Raw genomic sequence first — 21,530 nt, forward strand, 5'->3', positions numbered from 1 at the left:
AAAGGACCACATTGGCCAGAATTTTTTCGTTTTTTTTTCTCAGAAAATTAATGGGAAGAAGTCATTAAAGTAAGTGACGGATGGTCGACGAACATTAATAAATTATCCTAGCCCGTAAAAATTTCCAGGAAAAAACGATGAGAGAAAAATTGTCGATCATATCACAGGTGAGAAAAAGAGGAGGATGATCCGTGAAAAAGTGGAACAGAAAAACTTGATAAAATGAGTGAGAGAGAAGAAGATATGATATGAAAAGGTGCCGCTGGTGTCAGAAAAAAGATAAATGACTAGAGATGAACATTTGTAAGGGGTCTTCAAACCCAGATTTTGATGGAAATTATGGGATAGGTTAGGAATAGCTTGTCTATACATTATATTAGAAGCTGTTCGACAGTTTCAGTGCCAAAATCTCGTTTTCAATGCGATTTTCTCAATTGCGGGACGTTTCAGAACATGAAACTAGTTGTATAATACCTAGCATTCAATGAAATTATATATTTTAGACTTTTACTCAGAAAAATTTTTTTTTTCAAAATTTTGAATTTTTCTACCACTTGAATTTGTTCGAAAATTTGAAAAAAATTGAGAATTTGTCTGAAATATGAATCTTATTTCTATTTTAAGTTCAAAACAACAAACTTTGGAATTAAAACTGATATAACTCGGCTGAAACTGGCGAACGGATTCTGAGAATTCCAGGCTTTTCATGAAAATTATGAGCTAACATTTTGATCAAAATCCGGGTTCCCAAGATGGCGAGGTTCCATTGTGAAAATTTGGAAACGAGCAAAAAGTACAAATTCTTTCAATTTTTCCTACAATAAATAAGGATTTTTGAAGAAAAGTATAAGTCTCTACAAAGTACAACCACCTTTGGAAATTATTATTTTTCCGAAAAAAATTTTCTATTCAACACTCCTGATGATAGGAATGAAGAAAACAAAAAGTCCGAAAAACTTTTTTTTTCCGAACAGAAAAGAAAGTTCATAAAAACTAGTTGTGTGTTTCCCGGAGAGAATTTGAGAACTTGGGAACTTGAGAAGAAGAAAACGAAAAAGAATGTTGAAATCTATAAAAAAATGATGGGAAGGAGAAGCTTTCAGAAAATTTGAAGAAAAGAAGAGTGAAGGTCAAAAACACTTCCCTCCTCCTCATTCTTTGTTTTATGCCTCCTTCTGACCAGAAGTTGTAAACAACACTGATAACTATGCTATCAATCAGCGACGTCGTCTTGTTCTTGTTAACACCTATTCATAGACTAGATTAAGTTAAACACAATAGATCTTCGGTTATGAAGGACGAGGAGAAATTTTTTTTCGAAAAAAAAAGGAAATTTTTGGGCACGAAAGAGGCTTTGAAGAAGAAAATTGCAAGTTTTCTGTCGAATTGAAGCCAGATGAGATTGCAAGGAACGGAGGCAAAAACTAAGGGAGGGCTAAGTGACCCGCAATAAGAGATGGCAATGGGAGATAACCGGGATAATGGAAAAGAAGGTCAACTTGGTTTTTTCCGTACCTACAGTGCTAATGGAAAATGATAGGAAGTAGAGAAGGGAAAAAAACTAATTAAGAAGTTGTGAGTGAAAAGAAGAAATACGAGATGAAATACAAAGAACGCGTAAGAGCTGCCAGATGAGAGAAAAAAATAGACATGTGAAACAACAAGGCGAAAAAAAAACACTCAGAAGAGATGGAAAATGTCTCGTTTGCAATGATATATGTGACACAAGATGACATTTTTGTTGCTTTCAACATCATTCCTCCTGGCTGTACTACTAACCGCAAAAAGCTGGGAAGAAAGTCGACAATTTTCTCATAAAATTTTCTAAATGTTCTCAAAAGTGGCCTAACAAATGTCTTCTTGACCTTGGCGAAGTGATATACACTAAAGAAGGAATGGAATGAATAAAGAATTATTAAATTTGGAATCATGATGAAGATGTAAAAGAGGGCTAAACGACCAACCTTACGGAAGCTGTCCTCGAATTGGCGGAGTTCAAGGCAATATCGCAATCGGCGCTCGTGTTTGGTCCAAAATGAATCAAAGCTTCGTTCTGTTTCCTCTGAAATAAAATGTCTATTTGTATATATAATAATAAGTTCTCAAGTGCACAGCTGAGCCAAAATTTTATGAACCTATATTTCGGGTCAAAACATTATAGACCTATAGTTTAAAATAGAAAAAAATCTCAATTTTAAACGAATGAAGGTTGATGGAAACGGTATTTTGACCATTCGAAATAATGCCTAGAAATTACAAGTGAGAATTCGTTCTGAAGCTTCGAAAACTTCAATTTTCATCTGCGCTCTGCTGTGAAAGAATTTGTAAAGTACAAGATACTACAGCTGGGCAGATAAGTTCGAAATTTTATGATCGAGATGACCCAACAAATGGATTTTAATGATTTAGAAGTTCAAGAGAATTTTTTGGTTTCGTTGAATGAAATTGGAAAGGGATTTGATAATTTGAATTTTGAAAAAAATTCAAAAAAGTAGCTGGAAGTCAAAAGTTTAGAAATTTGTGTTGGAACTCTGGAAAATCTCAAAATGTCCCAATTTCTCTGAATTTTTGAATGAACGTAGTTTCAAAAAATTTTGGAAAGTTTGGAATCAAAATTTTGATATTATCAGCGTGAAACCATTCCTTTCCAGCACCTGAGAATTGTCTGAACTTTTTAAATTGCTTTGAATTAGGCTTAATTTCTATTTAGTGATATTATAGCGAATTCTCTTATTTTTAGTACTTTAATGTGCATTTAGAAAAGTATATATTAAATTGACCGATTCTTACTTTCATCTGCTATTTTCGTGTAAAATTTAGAAAACTTCAACATATTAAACTTCCAGAAAATTTATATCTTTTAAACCAATTTTTATTATATTTCATAGACCAAATTACATAATTTTCACATGTTTCTCAATCAATTCAAGATCCCCTCAACCCTAAATTCACCACCACATTACCCTTATTTATTTCCGCCTTATCTCATCTTGTTGCCCAAAAGCCCCTTTGTTCTCTTTCTCGCTTCTCCCCTTATTTTTTACGATTTCTTTTAATGAGTGCCCATTCTGGCAGTACGTACCCAATTGGACCAGCATTCGCTCAATGGCCGTCACATTATGTAGCCGAGTCGGCGATAGTTGTTCAGGTGTCGGCTTCTTGTCCAGCTGCCGGACGGACTTGAGCAGGGTGAAGCCTTTGCGGACGGCAATTTTGAATTCTTCCTGTAAAATGAAGAATTCCATGAATTCCCAAGGAGGAGAGGGCACTAATCATCATGACAAACATTCTCGATTTTCGTTATGGCTAAGCTAATGAATTGCTGAATAAACAATAGCAAATTTTCGAAGCGATTTTTTTTCGATATTTGCCAAGGGCATAAAGAACAGCTGGGTTTCGTTCTACATGACGTTCGTTAGACATATCCCATTAGAACGGAGGGAAACGTCGGGAGAATTCAGGAAGAGAAAGATGAATGTGAAAAAAATGGTAGTGAATGTTTTTAATTTTCTATCATCTGCAAAACCACCTCTAATAGAGTGGCACCCTGACCAATGTTTTGCATAACTGCGGTCATCCGCGGCCACAGCTGGCCGTAGCATAGCTTTGACCCTGACCAACTTTGAGCCGATTTTTTTCTGGTACTGTTAACGATATAAAAAGTGGTTAACTAGTAAAACATTCATTGAGATATCAAAACTATTTTTTCCGTTTGCCTCTCCACATCATGGGAATCGAAAAAAGAAATCATTTTACGGTATCAATCCACTCACCTTAATAGCCATTTTCTCTGCTGTCTGCAACTCCAATATTCGTGCTGTACTGTCTGCATCATTTGGAAGTTCTGTCTCTCTTAAAGTTTTTCCAAATTCAGTAAGAGACGCGGCGATGGCTGTAGCGGACGCCTTCATTCGCTCAATGTCCTGCAAACAATGGAAGATTTGGTTTCGGAAAGAAAGTAGTCTGGTCAATTAGAGACCTGCACTTGAAAGGATACTTTTCCTGATTGCCTTTCTCTTTTTTTTGCTTTTTTTCACTTTTTATTACCCCTATAATTTTTATTCTCAGAAGTAACTCTCACCGCTGTATAATCTTTCTCATTGACAAGAGTGGAATAGGAATTCCAATATCCTTGAAACGTTCGTAACATTTTTGGAAGGAATAGGAATAAGAAGAAGTTTGGAATACCCCCACAAAACAGCCACAAAGGCCCCCAGTTGCTATGGTCAACTGATTTTGGACGAGGAGTCTATGCGGCCTTGAAAAGAGGAGGAGAAAATGTTGAGATTGAGCCCCGCAGCTGCCCAGTGTTCTAAATAAAATTTGATGTTCTTCCCAAATGGACGCAAAAAAGAGGAAAACGAGGAAGAAGACGAAGAAGCCTGGGACAAAAGACGGGTACTGAGTAGTACTAGCAACCCTTTTCTAAATTGTCGAAATAGGCTTGAAGACAGACCGGCGACGTTAAATACCAGAACACTTGAAGAGGGGAAAAAGGAAATTGTGCGGAAGAGAAGTGCGAGGTAGAAATGAATGAACGCGTCTCGGGGGCGAGAATTAATGCGAATGCATGTGTGCGTATGAGCTCATTGTGCACCTGAACGCAATGGGCAATAAGGCCCTTATTGGGTTGAAGAGGGGAAGGTGGTGGACACGAAGGACGATATGTGGTTTTCGGGGAGAGGTAGGAGGCTGGCAAGCCCGATTGGCAAAAAGAGGGACCGGTCAATTGGGCCTAACGTCAGCCACACCTATTCGCACTTCTTCTACCTGCCGCCAGGGGAGTTTCTTATGCATCTTCGCGTGTGTTTTTTGTTGTCTTCCCCTTTTTTGACTTATTCTTCGCCGCCCTTTTCAAAAAGGATGTGTGGCAAACACCTGCAAACTTACCATTCTATGTTGCACCCATTCCAAGTGGTTGTACTTTATGAGGCCACCAACGTCCATTGTCAAATGTTCGTGATGGATGTATTTTCGGAGTTCGGCAGATGACTCGAGTTGGATCACCTGGGAAAGGATACATTTTTGAAAAATATTTTTTTTATGAATTTTGAAAAAGTTGGTCTTAAAGATAGTGAAAACAAACGTTGCAATTTTTTGGCTTCTGGAAACTGTTCGCAAATTTTACTGTAGGCACTTTAATTGAATGAAACCGTCAACTTTAACCCCACATATCCCAAACGATTAAGTCCATATGTCTCATTTTCTGTGAAAGAACTGAAAAATTGCTCAACTGACAAAATGTTTATTATTTAATTTGAAAGATTTTGTCAAATGATAATTTTTTGATATTTTCATATTTGCAACGGGCCTAGCCGGGCCGGGCCTTTAAAAAGTTGGTCAAGGCCCGGCCCGACCCGGGAGGCCCGGAAGACCAGGACAGTTCGAAATTTAGGAAAAATGACTTGTTTTTTTTTTTTGGAAAAACGTTGTGTATAGCATCTAATTTCAAGCTGAATTATAAATATCGAGTTTTCAACGCTTAAACAAAATTTTTGAAATAATTTTTCGCTGAAATTTCTCCGGAGATGGGATCATACGGAAAACTGCATTTTTGAAGCAAAATAACTTTTTTCTCAAAAACTTAATTTTATGTAAAAAAATTCTCAAAATAATATCAAAAAAACCAAAAAATTCCTGTCCGGACCTGCAACGATTTTTGCAAGTTTGGATATCTTTCACAAGAGCCGAGATGAAATTATTCAAAGGTGAAAGTAATTTACTTTGATAATTCCGAAAAAAAATTGAAACTGTCATGCTCTATTCTATTCTATTTTTCTTTAATGAATCTTTCCCCGATGATTGAAAAAAAAACAATTTTCTTTCCTACAATTTTCTGTTCCACTCCCTAATCCTTTTATGGTTTGTATTTCCATCTCCCTCTCTCACCCTAAAAAGCAATCCTCAATTAACATACATGCCTATAATTTCCGTACCGATGCGCTTCGCATAATAAATCTTCTCTAATTTGAATAAAAACTCGACCAATCATTTCGCGATTTCAAAAATTTTGAAATACAATGAAACATAATGAAAGCTAACCTTGAAAGTACAGGTATCCGCTGCTCCACGATATCCAACTTCGAGAGCTCGCTGAAGAACGCCTTCCGGCTTGATGACGAACGTCACACAAACTTTTCCAGGGAAGAATGACTGAAAATTGTAAAAAAATTAAGTTATAGAGAGAATAGTAACAGAAAAAAAAACAAGCACATCTGTGAGAAAAAGCGTTTTTTGACAATGGCTAAAGAAATTAAATAGAAGAGTCCCAGTACCAGTTTTTGCACTCTCTCCTTCTTTTTTTTCTTTCAATTTATTTCTAAGCCACAAAACACGGGTCCTAATTACGTTAGGATCGGCACAAATGCTTCTTCTTCTCCTTCGTCTTTAGAAAGCCTAGGATCAGAAAACTGCAGAACCCGAAATGAGTTTTTGCCAGCCGAGTACTAGTTGACTCGTGAAACGCTTGTGAGCGCACTTGGAGCATGAATGAATGACAGTTTGATGACTGCATGGGTTAGAGGGCAAAGTTGTAAAAAGTTTTTTGACCCGAAATTACGTTTTTCACTTTTTTCTGTCATGCATAAAATTTGGTGGGCCACCACCACGACACTTAGTGTATAGAAATTTCGAAAAGAGCAAAATGTACGGATGTCTTCAGAAAATGAAGTGGATTTTCCTCGAAAATGCTCCGATTTCAAAACACCGGAAGTACCGGGGCAGAAGAGGACCACCGCCAGAGGGATAGGAAAAATGTTTTGGTCCATTTTGAAAACTTTTTGTTTTGGGAATAGTATCAAATATGTGTGCACATGTATAGCAAGCCACGATCGAGAAATGGAAAACAAAAAAAAAACAATACACATTAAGGACTGAAATAGATGGTCACCCTATACTTGCACTTTGAGCTTAATTATTTCAATATCCGTAAGAGACATCAAAAATTTGTCAGATGATAAAATATTGGTGATGTTATGGTCAATAATTTATTAGTTGACAAGTTTTTGTTATCGTTCACAGAAATCGGAATGATTGAGCTCAAAGTTGACGGTTTGAATAAGCTTCTATTAGAGCAAATACGGTACTTTCAGGATTTAAAACTTTTAGGAAGTTTAAAAAAAATAGAAAAAATTAAAATAAAATAAATGACCGTCTCTGTCTGTCTGTGCAAGTAAAAGTGATATTACGCCGCATCAAAATTCGGAGGGGCATGGTAAACAAAAATTGGCACACACACACACACACGGAAAGAAAACCTGAGAGATATCCGGTCCTAATGATACCTCCACCGACTTTCCTGACATTCTTCACGCATTTCACATAAACACTAAAGTGAAACCGTGAAAAGCAAAAAAAAATCCAAAACGAAACGAAACGATTTGGCGTCGAAAATTGTGTCAACAGATTTAAGAAAGTGGACACACTTCTTGAAAAATGGAAAACAGACACGATATGGTGTTCACAGTAGTTAAATGGTTGGAAATAGAAAGTGAATCTAAGGACGACGCAAAATGATTTATAGGTCTTTAATAGTAACTAATAACTATAATATGCATATGATCGCGTAAGTAGAACAGACAAAAAACTGGAACTCACTGAGATCTGTAACAATAGTGTTCTGACGGACGACCACTTGTCACTCCGGCGATCGATGATTATCACAAAACCCTTATGGCTGTCCTCCAGGCTGAAAATTCAGAAATTAAAATTTGACATACCGTATCGGCCATTAAAAACACAAAAACACCATAAAAACAAACTTTTTTAGGCGATTTTCGGTTATATTGACCATTTTCGGGAGTCTGGAGCGCGGATTCCAATTGTTTCATTACTTTGAAAATTTCGGAAGGTGTAAAACAGACCTAGATTGTAAACTTAGCATTAACAGAATTTTTTAAAAATCCTCAATTTTTCAGTTATTAGTCTTTTTGGCCCGTTTTTGTACTGTAAACGTAAAAAACGGATGTTTTTTAGAAATTGACAAATGACAGAATTTGAAAAAAATATTTCATTGAATGCAAAAATTTCAATTTAGGTCTGTTTTAACACCTTCCAAAGTTTTCAAAGTTGTCTAAAAATTGATAACCGAGCTCCAGATTCCTAAAAATGATTAAAACGACTAAAAATCAACTGAAATTTATGTTTTTGTATATCTTATTGACTGTACATGTCAAATCCTATGCAGGCTATTTTTTCAAATGCGTCGCTTCAAACATTTTAAAAAAAATTTCAAAAACGTCGCTTCCAACATACTAAGATAAGAATAATTCCAAAATTATCAAATTTTCAAAATTCGCCCGTGTCTAAGTTCCTAAAATTTAGTTATGACATCCAGATAAAGTTATTTGCAACTATGCAGGTGCTTATAAAATTGTTAAAAATAGTTCTCAACTTACGGAGGAACTTGCAAAAGATACTTGACAAGAAGCGAGTAGTCTTCAAAGGGAAGCGTCGATCTCGAATCCGGAAACGTGACGATTGTCAATCCTTCAGATGTGCGAGCTCCTAAAAAAATGGAAGAAAATGTGATGGTGTTGAACCGAAAAAAATGTGTCCGATATTGCAAATGTATGAGTTGTGGTGCTGTTCTGCAGCTCATGTTGGACATAAAAATTTCTGTCAGGCTCAAACATTTTTCTCGCCAGCCCATTTTATTACCCTGGTTTCCACCACTCACCAGAAATGAAAGCATATCGTGTGGCAAGAATATCCGACATATCTCGAATTTTGATCCGGTCAGCGCCCACTGTGAGGTATCCATCTGGAAATTTGATTTTTTTGAATTTATATTCAAATTGAGCGGGAATCTAGAAGCTTTTGTTTCAATTAAAATGAATAATCAACCTTGTTTTCTCCAATTTCTCCATGCTAGTATTGAGGGTACCATAAACTAGGAATAAGTAAAGTAAAGTAGAGGAATATATCCAAATAGAGGTTCTGTTGCGACAGAACTTTACCTGCGCCCGGTCCTTCTCCTGGCTAGTTGTATAATACCGGGCACTATTAAAAGTAAGAGACCGTGGAATCCCGCAATACCGTACTAGCCTATTTTGTCCATAACCTATCTCCCCATATAGAGCGGATGATTGGTCATCCGAACGACAAGAGAAGGAGATCGAAAACTTTAGACCTCCCGCTATACAGTCATTATTTTCCATATATACGTTAAGTTGCGCAACAACAATACAGTGAAAGTCAATCCCAATACAAACCCCAGTGCTCGTCCGACGCGTCGTCTTCAGAATCAAACACACTGTCTTCGTGGAAAACTAGACTCGTCGAAAACGGATGGCTGGATCGTTCCATTACCGATCGGTAGCCAGAGTCGTTGAGTAGATCCACATCTTTAAGAGCGGTCTGAACAAAGAAATTGTTTTCTTTGAAAAAAATTAAAAGTTCCTTACCTTTAATTCCTTGAGATCACTATCCATATCATAGAAAAATGCGGGAGCTTCAATAAATTGAGAATTGGTTTTTGAAGTGGTGGACCTAAAAATAGTCTTTTAAATTAGCTAGAAATGTACAGTACCGGTCAATGAGTAATACAAACTTTTGTTTTTCAGTCGATTTTCGGTCATTTTCAGAAGTCTGCTCGGATTTCAAGTATTCGATTATTATAAAAATTTTGGAGAATATAGAACAGACCAAGATTAAAAACTTTGAATTCGCAGAATTTTTCGAAAATTCCTAGATTTTCAGCTAATACCGTACCACTCTAATATAAGGCCATTCAAGCTTCTAATTTTGAGCCCCTTTATCTCGGTTACTGCGAAAGATGTTGAAAAGTGAGCATCTGGAAACATATTTTTGTAAATATGATAAATAATTTGTCAGTTGACTACGTTTTGATATCTTTTACAGGAACAGAGGACCATAGGCTTAAATTTAGTGGTTTGGGTGGCCTTCTATTAGATAGTTTAGGGTAGTAATCCAACAAAACCATTCTAGATCTGTTTTAAATCCTCCAAAAATTTTAAAATGATTAGAAACTTCACAGTCAAGCTCCAAGCTCATGAAAATGGTCAAAATGGCCAAAAATATAGTTAAAATTACGCTTTTGTATATTTTATTGACCGGAACTGTATCTATTTTGGAATTTATACATACATTCACTACGTACTGCGGTTCCTAGTGCTAAACGGTTCTGACAATTCGAATTGTTTTCTAACAATAAGAACAGAGAAACAGAAGAAGAGGAAAAGTGTGTTAGTTTATTGCTAATTACTTCTCTGCGACTGACTTTTGCCGAACGGGTGGTTGGCAGGAATAGTAAAGGAGTTCGTCAACAGGTGCTGACGGAATCGATTATGAACATGTTTCAGATTTATTCATAAGGTTTTGCTGAAGGATGTTCGGCTTTTGGCGAAACGTAAAGTTTTGAAGTGGAAACGGACTAAGAGAGGGGGAGAAAGGAAACAGTGAAGAATGACTTTGCTGTTTCTCTTTCAATTTCCGTAGTCTAGGGTAACAGGGTTCCGTTTTTTTTGGCTTTTACTTTTTTTTTCAAAAAAAGTGAATAAAATTTTTTCAAGCCACGAAAAAACTCATAATTTTTTGGAAAATGAGAAAGAAGACCATACCATTTTCCGTTCAAAGGAACAGAATTCCTCGAAATACGACACCAGAAAGTTCTATATATATAGAGTTATGCGGCTCACAACCAACAGCTTTATGTCCTATCCCTTTTTTCCTCCTTTCCTGCCTCAATGTCCCCATTTACGGATCACGTTTGTGCAAATAACTGCACGAATGAGGCCAAATGCAGTTGTAATAAAAAATAACGAATGGCTTTATTCCTCATAGACCTACAGTTTCCGATCTCGATTCATTTTGTTCATAGAAGTTTCTTCTTGGAATTATTGCTTTAGTTGCAAATAGAAAAAAAATTCTACCACTTCCGCTACTCGGGTTTATTTTTTTCCACAAACTTTTTTTTCCGAACTTTGCCCGAATTGATGGGTTGTTGTCCCAGGAGATTTCGGTGTGGAAGTTATTGGGTTGTTTGAAAAAAAGGAAGAAGAAAAAACATGATGCGAGTTGTATGTATTTTGGCTTCTTCCCAATCGGTCAAAATGTGGCATCAAGATCATTTTTTTGTTGCTTTTTTTCCGGGACTAAACAAATTTTAGAATTTGAGGCGAGATAGATGAACCTGATTACAAAGTGAGGGGGTCGAAAAACGAGGAGAAGATCTCAAAACTCACATGATTATTGGTTCTCGAGACGTTGAAGAAGACGTTGAAGTCGTCACCTCTTCTGATGTGCTGGCAACCATGCTGCCGTAGCAGGACGGTGCCGCCTGCATTTCGAACACTCGATTCGTGAGGCCCTCCACCCTCTGAAACAATGGGCAGAGTTGGAAAAGTTCCGAAGAAAATTGGAAAAATCGAATAAACGAAGGTTTAGAACAAAAAAAGGGAGCGCGTAAAACAAAATTCTATTTAAATCACAAATGTCTATCAAGTTCAGGAAAGAGAGACGTTTGAAACTCAATTCCCCATTTTTTTCCATTTTTTAGACGGAAACCTAAAGGGACGGACTGCAAAGAAAGTAAATGAGAGGAGAAGTCAAAAGTGCCGGCGGAGGGCAGATGCTCTGAACGTTTTCCGTGCATCAAAGGGCATATGTGAGTGACATTCTGCGCGTGACTGATTGGATTAATTCATCAATAGGAACAAAATAAGGAGGCATTGAATTGAAGGAAGAGGGACACAAGACAGTGCTTAAGGATGGAACCCCACGAGGCAAGATGGTAAAAGTCGAAAATTTAATTTCTCAAGAAATTCCAACATTTTGATTCATTGAAGAACTATTTTTCTCGTAAACCATTAAATTAGGACCGCAAAATTTTTCCACGCTTTGGAAATCCTTTCAAAACTAAAAATTTGATATATTTTTACAATTATAATTTCTAATTTCTTTTTAAATTTATAATTCTCAAAATAGTTTAGAGGCCGAGAAAAATATTCTGATTTCACGAAAATTCAAAATTCTGATTTATGAGTAAAGTATTCTTTCAAAAATCTGACAATTGGGAATAAAGAAACTTTCCAAGTCTCTAGAATATTTTCAGATTTATTAAAAATATCAAAGTTCTGATTTATTAGACAAAAAATTATTTTTATAGCCATAAAATTAGGGGAAACAGCTCCCACTTCTCGAAAATTTTTTGGAATTTTCGAATTTTTAAAACCACGTTGTTTGCACAAATGAAGGAAGAATATGACCATTCTGATTTTTTTCGCCTTGTTATATCTCACAAAGTTACATACATTTCCCGGCCGAAACGAACGAATTTTATAGCCGTTGCCTTTTTTAATTTATGCAAAAATAGGGATGATTCATCGTTTTATGGAATGCCCTAGGGTTTTCCAACGTCCGAGAAAAAAAACAGACTCATAAAACGGACTTCTCGAGGGATGGAAATGAGTCTTAATTGAAAATTTCGAAGAAAAATATGAAAACGAAAATACATAGGAAGCCTCCAGAAACAAGAACCGATAACTTAGATGATGTGAACTTTTACAATTGAATCGAAAACCGCAAAAGTTATTGCCAGTTAGATATAAAATGAAAAAAGAGGGCCGATGTGATTGGATCCTTTCTAATAATTCGGGACGCAAAGAGAGAAAAGAATTGTCTTTTTTCTCCCACTTCCTTCCTTCTCCAATCACTGTCTCGGCGGTCTTTTAGAAGGCTCCTAGTCAATTATATGTACCTTGAGGAGAACATGACATAAATGTAGGTCAGAGGAAATCCGTCTTTTTGTGTTGCAAAAAAAAAGAAAAAAACAATTTTTTTTTCCTCTGGGGGTGTCTGAATCTCTGAATTCTCTCCTTTTTAAAATCACTTTGAGGTGAGAAATTCGAGAATCGCTTAAGCATTTTTGATGGATGGGGGAAAAGGAATTGGGAAGAATAAAGTAAACAGAAGCCACACAGTTTAGGAAGGGAAAATGAAATAAAATGAGATGAAGAAGAAAAACCAGAGCAGAAAAAAAAAGAAAAAGAATGAGAGAAAAAAATATCAAGTGTCAAGAAGCTGATGACTGCTAGAAAAGAGGAAGAAAAAAGGAATTGGAAAAAGGCTTGGTGTTAGAGGCAGTATGAATGAACGTTTCTTCTTTCTCCTGACTTCCAGACAGAAGACGTGAGGGGCGAAAAATAACATCTGATGCACACGAAAAGACTCAAACAACTATACTACATATACAAATGTATTTATTAAGAGCTCTCTCCGTATCATGTAAAAGAGTAGCTGAGTTGGTAAAAAGAGGGGGGAAGCCTAAAAATGAATGAAAACCGCCGAATAATTAAGAGGGGAGCAACGGCCGAAAGGAAGAGCACTCTTTGGGGTCCTCACTACCAATACTAGGTTTTCTCTCTAAAAGAAATGAGCACAAATGCTCGCCAAGAAGAGAGGGGCCTGCTCCAAAGAGCAACATTACCGCCACATACTCCGAGACCCCCAAAAATGGAAAAGAGAGAAGAAAATGCTTGAATAGGAATCCGAGACTTGAATTTTCTTTCGTTTCTCTCTCTCTCTCTCTCTCTCTCTCTCTCTCAATGTATTTCGTAATTCCAACCCGGACTTGGTGGCATTTGGATAGGGCGTGCCATCAGAATTAATTTGGACGCTGTATTTTTTATTGCCAGTGTGCACCCTTGTGACACAAGAGCTCATGTGACTTCAGCTATTCATTAATAAAATCGGATAGGAGGAAAAGTTTTGAGTTTTCAAAAGAACTTTTGTGAGAAAGTTGGATATTTTGGAAGGAACTTTGGCTTTGGATTCATTTGAAAGTAATAGAAAACAGAAGGAGTTAGGTTTGGAATGGTGTAGATTATATTAAGCAAAATATACAGTACTGGTCAATAAGATATACAAAACCTAGTTTTTTGTTGATTTTTGGCGTTTCCAGGAGCCTGAAGCTCGGTGGCCAAGTTCCCAATCGCTCTGACAAATTTGGAAAGTGTAAAACAGGCCTAGATTGAAAATTTTGAATTTACAAATGTTTCCCAAAATTCCTAGTTTTCCAGCTATTTGCCGATTTCTGAATAACACGTGATTTTCTTATATTTTCAGACAAGACAGGCCAACAAGGGGAATTTTCAGAAATTCTCAGATATCTAAAAAACTAGGGATTTTCAAAAAATTCTGTGAATGCAAAATTTCCAGACTAGGTATGATTTAAACCCTCCGAAGTATTCAATGTGACCAAAAAGTTGAAAATTGAAGTGTTCAGACAGATATAAAAATTCTAACGGACAGAAAAAATCTGAAAAACTGCAAAAAAATACTGATAAACTACTGAAAATACTACTGAAAGTATTACTGAAAATACTGAAAATACCACTGGAAAAAAACTTTTGAAAACTATTGAAAACCTTTAAAATATATTTTTGTTACTGTGTTTAAAAAATACTGCAAATTGGAAAAAAAAATTATCTGGCAAAAACACGAAAAAGGGGACAAAAGTCCGTCAAACACTAATTACCATTTTAGCATGTCAAGCTATCCGCGCTCATTTCTTCTCAACTTGAGCGACCAAAAAAAGAAGAGCTCAAAAAAAAAGAGTTACGAAAAAAAAAGCGGATTAGTCCTTCTAATGTTCATCAACAAGACAGGCAGGAGGGGGAAATGAAGATTTGTTTTCGGGCGTCCCAAATCTATTCTTTGTATAGGCTTTTGGACCAGGCAACACCCTACTGTGCCTTTAAAAAAATTCTAAAACGTCGTAAATCATCAAGAAGTCGTCAGAAAATGATGATATTTATAGTCGAGAGGAGAGTATAAAATGACGCGAAAGACTAAGAAAGTTAATACATTTTCTGCTCTCATGCCGGAAACTGGATGAGTTTTTTTCGCTTTGAGAGAATCAATTTTAATTAATTAGTGATACGAAACTTTTTGTTTCGCGCTAAGAGATTGTGGAAATGGGGATTCAATAAAATTCGACGAAAAAAAATCAAAAAGGTGTTATCAAATCTTATCACTAAAAATCGTTTCTTTTTAGAGGACACCAGAAAAGTCATTAATCAAAAAACCACCCGGTAGGATATTTTTCACGCATTTCGGTGTGTACGATTTCTGGTTCTCAATGAGTAGGCGGGTGGAAAGTAAGCAGAGTGAAAAAAGATGCTCACAAAAGGTACCAAACAACAATGTCAAAAATTCATGGTTGCATGTTTCCGTTTTGACGGCGGGGCACACAGACCCGATTCGGATGCGGAGCGCTCCGCGCGGAACAAAAAACAACAAGCGCGAAAAGGAATGGTTGTTGGGGGGAGGGAGAAGGCCGGAAAAGCGATTGTTTTGCGATTTGCACAAACATTTCACCCAAAAGTCTCTGTGTTGGCATCACCATTTCGTTCCTTCACTCTTTTCTCTGGTTCAAATCCTTGCCTTGGGGCGCCCAGTGCCAAGAACCCAGTGCCAAAAGCCCAAAAAGTCGAAAGGAATGAGTGATTGCGGCGGTAAAGAAGAAAAGAAGACGGGTTGAACATCACGGTTAGAAGCACATATTTGGATGAAGAAACTGGGACTTAGAGAAGCGGCACTGAGCTCCTTCGGTAGACTGCTCGGGGGGAGGGGGGTACAAACATAAAAACATGGCTCACAAAGAGAACGTCACAAATGGCATTCAGGGAGCTCGAAAGAGCAAGAGATGAATCATAGATGTTGGTGAATAAACAGGTTTGAATTTAGGGCAGAGAACGGTAGTAGACAATTTTTCGGGTAAGACACTTGAGAATATTTTTTCAAAAAAAAAGCGAGAAATTCCTGAATATTACTGTCCAACTGTTTGAATTTTTCAATACTTCGGAATTTTAGGATACTTGTAACGGGCCGGGCCGGGCCGGGTTTTTTTTCCAACTTTGGAGGCCCGACCCGGCGGTACTGTCATTTTACCAGTTTTTTTTTAATTTCAAAAACACATAAAATTTTTTCTGGAGTTTTTTCGATATTTTTTGATTAAACAGACAAACAATCCAAAAAAAACGACAAAAATAGGAAAAAGTTATATTAAGAGCTCAAAATTTGGCTCAAAAATAAAAGATTTCTGATACCGGGCCTTCCGGGTCGGGCCCGGGCCTTGAAAGTTTCCGCAAGCCCGGCCCGGGCTTTGGCGGGGCGGGCCGGAAATCTACAAGTATGAGGATTTTTTATTTTTAAATTTTCGAAATTCTAGCAATTTCAAAATTCAAAAAAAAATCTTGCAACTTTAACTTTTCACATTTTGAAGTTCTAGTATTTTTGATTGTCAAATTTTTAGAATTTCAAAACTCTATTTTTTTTTGTATTGTTGAATTTTTTGAAATTGTATCTCAAGAATGTTCAAAAACAGCACTGGCAAAATTTCAATTTTTCAGCCGAAGAACATTTGCCGTCAATGCTCTAAATGCCAGCCGTATGTGTACTGCGAGCTCAATTGTCTCGGTTCCTTCGGACATTTTATCAGTTAACAGATTTTTGATATCTCTCATAGGGACCGAGATAATTGAGCTCAAACTTTTCAATGCTTTTCTATTGGAACTATTACAATATTCAAAGAAAAAATTCCAAAAAAAAACCCGTGAAATCCCAAATAATAGCGTCAAGCTATTATTGATCTTCAAAAATCATTCAATTTACAAATTTCAAGCATTTTTGATTCCTATTGCAAATATCAATTCTTTGGATAAGAATGAAAAACACTCAATTTGAACTATTATATTATTACGGAATTAATCGGTCTACGGAATCAATCGGACAACAATCACTAAAAAAATACAAAAAGAATAAAATAAGATTTTCGATTCAGAAATTGTTTTTGAACAATAAAGTGTTTCTGAGTTTCTAAATATTTTGAATTTTCCAAGAAACCAAAACTCATGACGTCGCAAATGCTACTCGGAACACTGCTTCTTCCGAGAATTGAAACGCAATTTGCAAATAGGGCTTTGATGAGCAATTAGCATTGAGTTCGCAGCTCAATAGCAGCGAGCATCGAACAAAAGATAAGATCTTTACTCAGTTAGATAGGAAATTTAGAATTTGAAAAGAAACTAGAAGAAGAAGCAAAAGGGGGAAAAGAAGAAACATAAGGAAAAGTTTCATAATTACGAATCGAAAGTTGAAAAACAAACAAACGCGGTGGGTGGGAAATCCTTAGATGAGGTTAAAGGACGAACAACGAACAAACATGGATGGCAGTTTTCAATGCATGTGTAATGGAAAACGCTAGAATTCAGTTTCAGAAAACAGCTTTTAGGAATAAAACTAGAAACTGGAAGTTATTTGATACACATATCACCTCGGATAAATAAAAAAGGGTGTGGCGAATGATTTCGGATGAAATATAGGCGCTGAGAGAAGTGTGAGAATCATAAATTATCGGGGCAATCACCAAAATATGTATATGAATACTTTATCATATTATTATGAATCTATTCTTTATGCTGATAAAGAAGGAATATCTTTTTAGAGAATTATCAGAAACTTTGAATAGTTAGATTTCGAAAAGTGAGAGTAGAAATTGTAAATAGAGGAATAGGCTGTAAGAAAACCTCAACCCTAATTCTTCCGGATGAATTCTCTTTTCCCAACTATGCAAAAAAAGAAGCATGACCTTTATTTCCCGTTTTCTTCCACACTTATAAAAAAAAAGACTAGATAAGAGGTAACCCGAGGGACAAAAAAAAGTAGCGAGACAAAAATAGAACGAATAATTATCTGATTTTGAGATTTTTCGGCTTTTTGAAAAGCCTTTTGAAAAGAAATGGAGAGAAGGGAAAAAGTTGGTTTCCGTTTCTTGATTCCAGAAAGAAGACCAGACTGGTCAAGGAAAGACGAAAAAAGAAAGATGTCTGAGCTCCTCTTTTTCTGGGTGTCGTCCCTCCTTTAGACTCTGATTCTGGAGAAAAAATTGATAGGCAATAGAAGAAGGAGAAGACGATGAGAATTCATTTTTCTTGTTGTTGTTGTTTCTCGCTTCATGCTTCAATTCGCTCATCATTTCCTCGTGAGCTGAATGAATATTTCGTAACAACCATTTTTAGTTTTTTTTTTCTGTAAAATTGCTTATTTTCAAAAAGAGAATCGCGCAAAACGAAACAACAATCAGAACAATTTCACCTAGCCTTCCCGAAAGTTTTAATGCATTTTGAAAACCGAGAACCACAAGGCTTCTCATCTTCCGAAATGGGGCCCCCCGTAAACAAAAACATCAAGCCATAAAAGTTGGAAGGAACGAGAAGCTTTGGCATTTCGGACGAAACGGAAATAGAAAAACAATTTGGGGGGGGGGGGGGGTATAAAACTGACCAGGAGTCAGAAGAAGACTAAAAAAGCAGGGAAATTTGATTCAGGAGTTAATCCAGTACGCCGGTGATGGTCAGTAGAATGAAAAAGCTGAGGAACGGAGATGGGAGGTCGGAAGCAAATATAGGAGGTACACAACAGAGCAAAAGAAAAAAACCGTATTTTTGGTTAGTGTTTGTTCTATCGTTTTGCACATCCGCACGATTTTTGCTTGTTCTAGGAGAACAATGAATATTGGGAAGATACTGTGGTTGATACGGTAAAGAAAATAACATGAAAAATTCGAATGTTGAGATAAACCAGTTTGAACGAGAAAGATATTATAGTTATGACTTTGTACGGGGGTACGACGAACTCGAACATTTTCAAAATCGAACAGATCTAACAAATTGTAAAATCGAACTGATTCAAATAAAAAAAAAATCGAACTTATTCAAAAGAACAGTGTATTTTCCGAACAGGTATCAAAACAGAACAAGGACTGAATCGAACTGCTCCAATTCGAACTGTGCACCATCGAACTGCCCCAAATTAAATTTCAAATTCCCGATCAAATTCAAAATTTGCTAAATAAAACAATGATAAAAGAAAAATAATGCAAGCGCGCTTGGCGGCTAACAGCATTTCAATTTGGGACAGTTCGACTCTAGGTTTGTTCGATTTTGAAAACGTTCCAATTTGTCGTACCTCCCTTTGTACTTTATTTGCAAAATTGCAGACAAAGTTCCGATTATTTATTACTGTCATGTTTTTGCACATCCACTCATAATTTTCAAATGAAAACCGTATCACAATCGAAGTTAGTATGATATTTGCTTTTAAGATAGAAATGGTCAATTTTAAAATGGTTCGAAACAAACTTTTGAAAAATAACGTCTGCCATCTTTTTATCAACTCCTAACTTGTATTTTCATCAAAAATAGATAGTGAATTGACCGAAAAAGTGTTGAGAAAACATTTCGAAATCGGACCCAGGCCTTCTCCTCGCCCCGGGAAACATCCCAAATTGAGTTAGTTTGGCTTGAGTAAAAGGAGACGTTTCTGTTGTGAGAAGGAGAGATAGGAGAAGAAGAACAAAACTTTGAATTTGAAAAAGGAGCAACTGAATTCAGATTAAAACACGCAAACCAGCAGAGAGGGCCGATTCGTTTTAGTCAGAAATGGAAAACACACTGAAAAAAAAAGGAATGAGGAAAAAAAAAGACTTTCGAAGGTGATAAGAAGAGAAAAAATGTTCGATAACAGCGACAACAACAATTTTGAAACAATTTACTAAAAAAATAAGGAATATAAATTGAGAAAGTGGTAAAATTTTCGATGATTCAAAGTTTTCTAAAAGTCGGAGACGGAAAAAGAAACCGGAAAAAGGAAAATGATTCGAAAAAAAGAATTTTGGGGTCTTCGTGGTACAGAGCACTTTAAAGGGCTTCGGTGATATCCCAACATCATTTGGCACCCTCACCCTATACCCCCAAATCGTTGTATCACATGAATTATGTGCCGAAAAAAATGTGAAAGAAGGGATTGTTAACATTGGCTTAATTTATCTCGATTACTGTAAGATTTATATAAAAGTGTTCAACTATCCAAACTAAATTCTTATTATGATGAAAGTTTGCCTGTTGACCACTTTTTGATATCGCTTATACAAAACGAGTCATATGGACTGAAAGCTGACGGTTTGAATTGTGCGAAATAGCATTGGGATCTTACATAAAAATTCATATATTCCTCCTGTCCTTACTAATGAGACCAGCCAATTTTTGTTCATACAATATCTTCTGATTTGTGGTGATCCCTCTCGATGCAACAAGCCACGATGGTCGTAAATCTTGTGTCCACAATGTTCAAGTCGGCATCCTTTATTGCAACCATATGTCCGCAAGTAACCCATTCTCTAAACTTTGCCACTTTTTAATTTGTCCGCAAACAATCGCAAACAATCACCAATGAATCCTCTTCATCGATCATCGTATCGACCGGCATTGCGAACCACCAAATACCTACCGTTGTCAAGAAACTGTAAGTCAGAAATGTTTCAGGGGGGATTACTGTAATATTCTCCTCTGACAATTAAATATCTTGCTTTGAATCTCTTTCTCTTCTTCACCTTTTCTCTAGTTGAGTAATAAAAACAAGGTCTATGGGAAGTAATGACCCACCGGAGTTCTCATAAAAGGACCTCCATTCTGCCTTATATTTTCTGGTTTTCCGATATTATGAATTCTCTTATGCCTTGTAGCCTATTACTCTGCGTGGAATTCCAGTTATTGAGCTACCAAATTCTATTGTGTGCTTTACATAATTGGTGTGAAATTATTGGTGGGTAAACATGAAATTTGAATTCATGTTGTCAAAAAAATATTGATAAAAAATAGATGGTTTGTTTAATGAATTGAGGTCATTCTTTTCCATCTTTCTGTAATTTTCTTGAATTTCGAAAAAAACAATCAAAACTGCAAAAAAGGTAGTCGCAAAACGGAAAGTTGCATTTTTAGGAAATTTGGAGAAATGAGAAGACTATCACACTTTTAACATTGATTCAAACAATGTTGTCACCTGATAAATTGATAAATTTTTTCAGTTAACACATCATTAATTCATTGCACAGGAATTGAGATACAGTACTAGTCAATAAAACATGCAAAAACGTATTTTTCAGTTAATTTTCCCCCAATTTTACTATTTTTAGGAGTGTGAAGCTTGGCTGTCAAGTTTCGGATCACTTTGAAATTTTTGAGGGGTCTAAAGTAGAACTAAATTAAAAATTTTGCATTCCGAGAGACTTCTGCTTGGCCCGTTTGGTGACGAACATATGAAAAAAGCAGTGTCTCTTAGAAATCGGTAAATATCTAAAAAACTTGGACTTAAAAAAAAATTAATAAATGCAAAGTTTTCAATTTGAGTCTTCAAAGTGATCGGAAACTAGTGAGCCAAGCTTCATACTCATGAATGGTCAGAATTATCAAAAACCAACTGAGACATATATTTCCGTATATTTTATTGAACGGTACACGGTCTCTCACAAAACATTTCCGAACTGCAAATTAATTTTTGATCTACAGAAAAAAAATTTGGCGCGATCACAATTGCAGGTCTAAAACCATAATTTCAGAATTTTTTATCTGATTTTGTGGAGATTGAAGATGATTCAAATGATTTTTGAAAAATTAGTTAGTGGTTATAGAATCTTCTATGGTACTTTTCCGGAAGAAAAAATTTCAAAA

General features: G+C 36.2%; 1 protein-coding gene across 1 annotated transcript; it reads right to left on the reverse strand.

Annotated features, from left to right (window-relative positions):
* Positions 1 to 2,040: 2,040 nt before the first annotated feature.
* On the reverse strand, positions 2,041 to 11,305 carry CBG02049 (the record flags this gene model as incomplete). Its single annotated transcript, XM_002643786.2, has 11 exons — positions 2,041 to 2,062; positions 3,103 to 3,224; positions 3,774 to 3,923; positions 4,891 to 5,007; positions 6,043 to 6,153; positions 7,597 to 7,687; positions 8,397 to 8,505; positions 8,678 to 8,761; positions 9,213 to 9,357; positions 9,405 to 9,489; positions 11,205 to 11,305. The coding sequence occupies 11 exons, from the start codon at positions 11,303 to 11,305 to the stop codon at positions 2,041 to 2,043; spliced, it is 1,137 nt and encodes a 378-aa protein (XP_002643832.2).
* Between the last annotated feature and the right edge of the window lie 10,225 nt (positions 11,306 to 21,530).

This window comes from Caenorhabditis briggsae (genome assembly GCF_000004555.2).
Source record: "Caenorhabditis briggsae complete genome, chrX, whole genome shotgun sequence".
In the NCBI taxonomy this organism is placed as follows: domain Eukaryota; kingdom Metazoa; phylum Nematoda; class Chromadorea; order Rhabditida; family Rhabditidae; genus Caenorhabditis; species Caenorhabditis briggsae.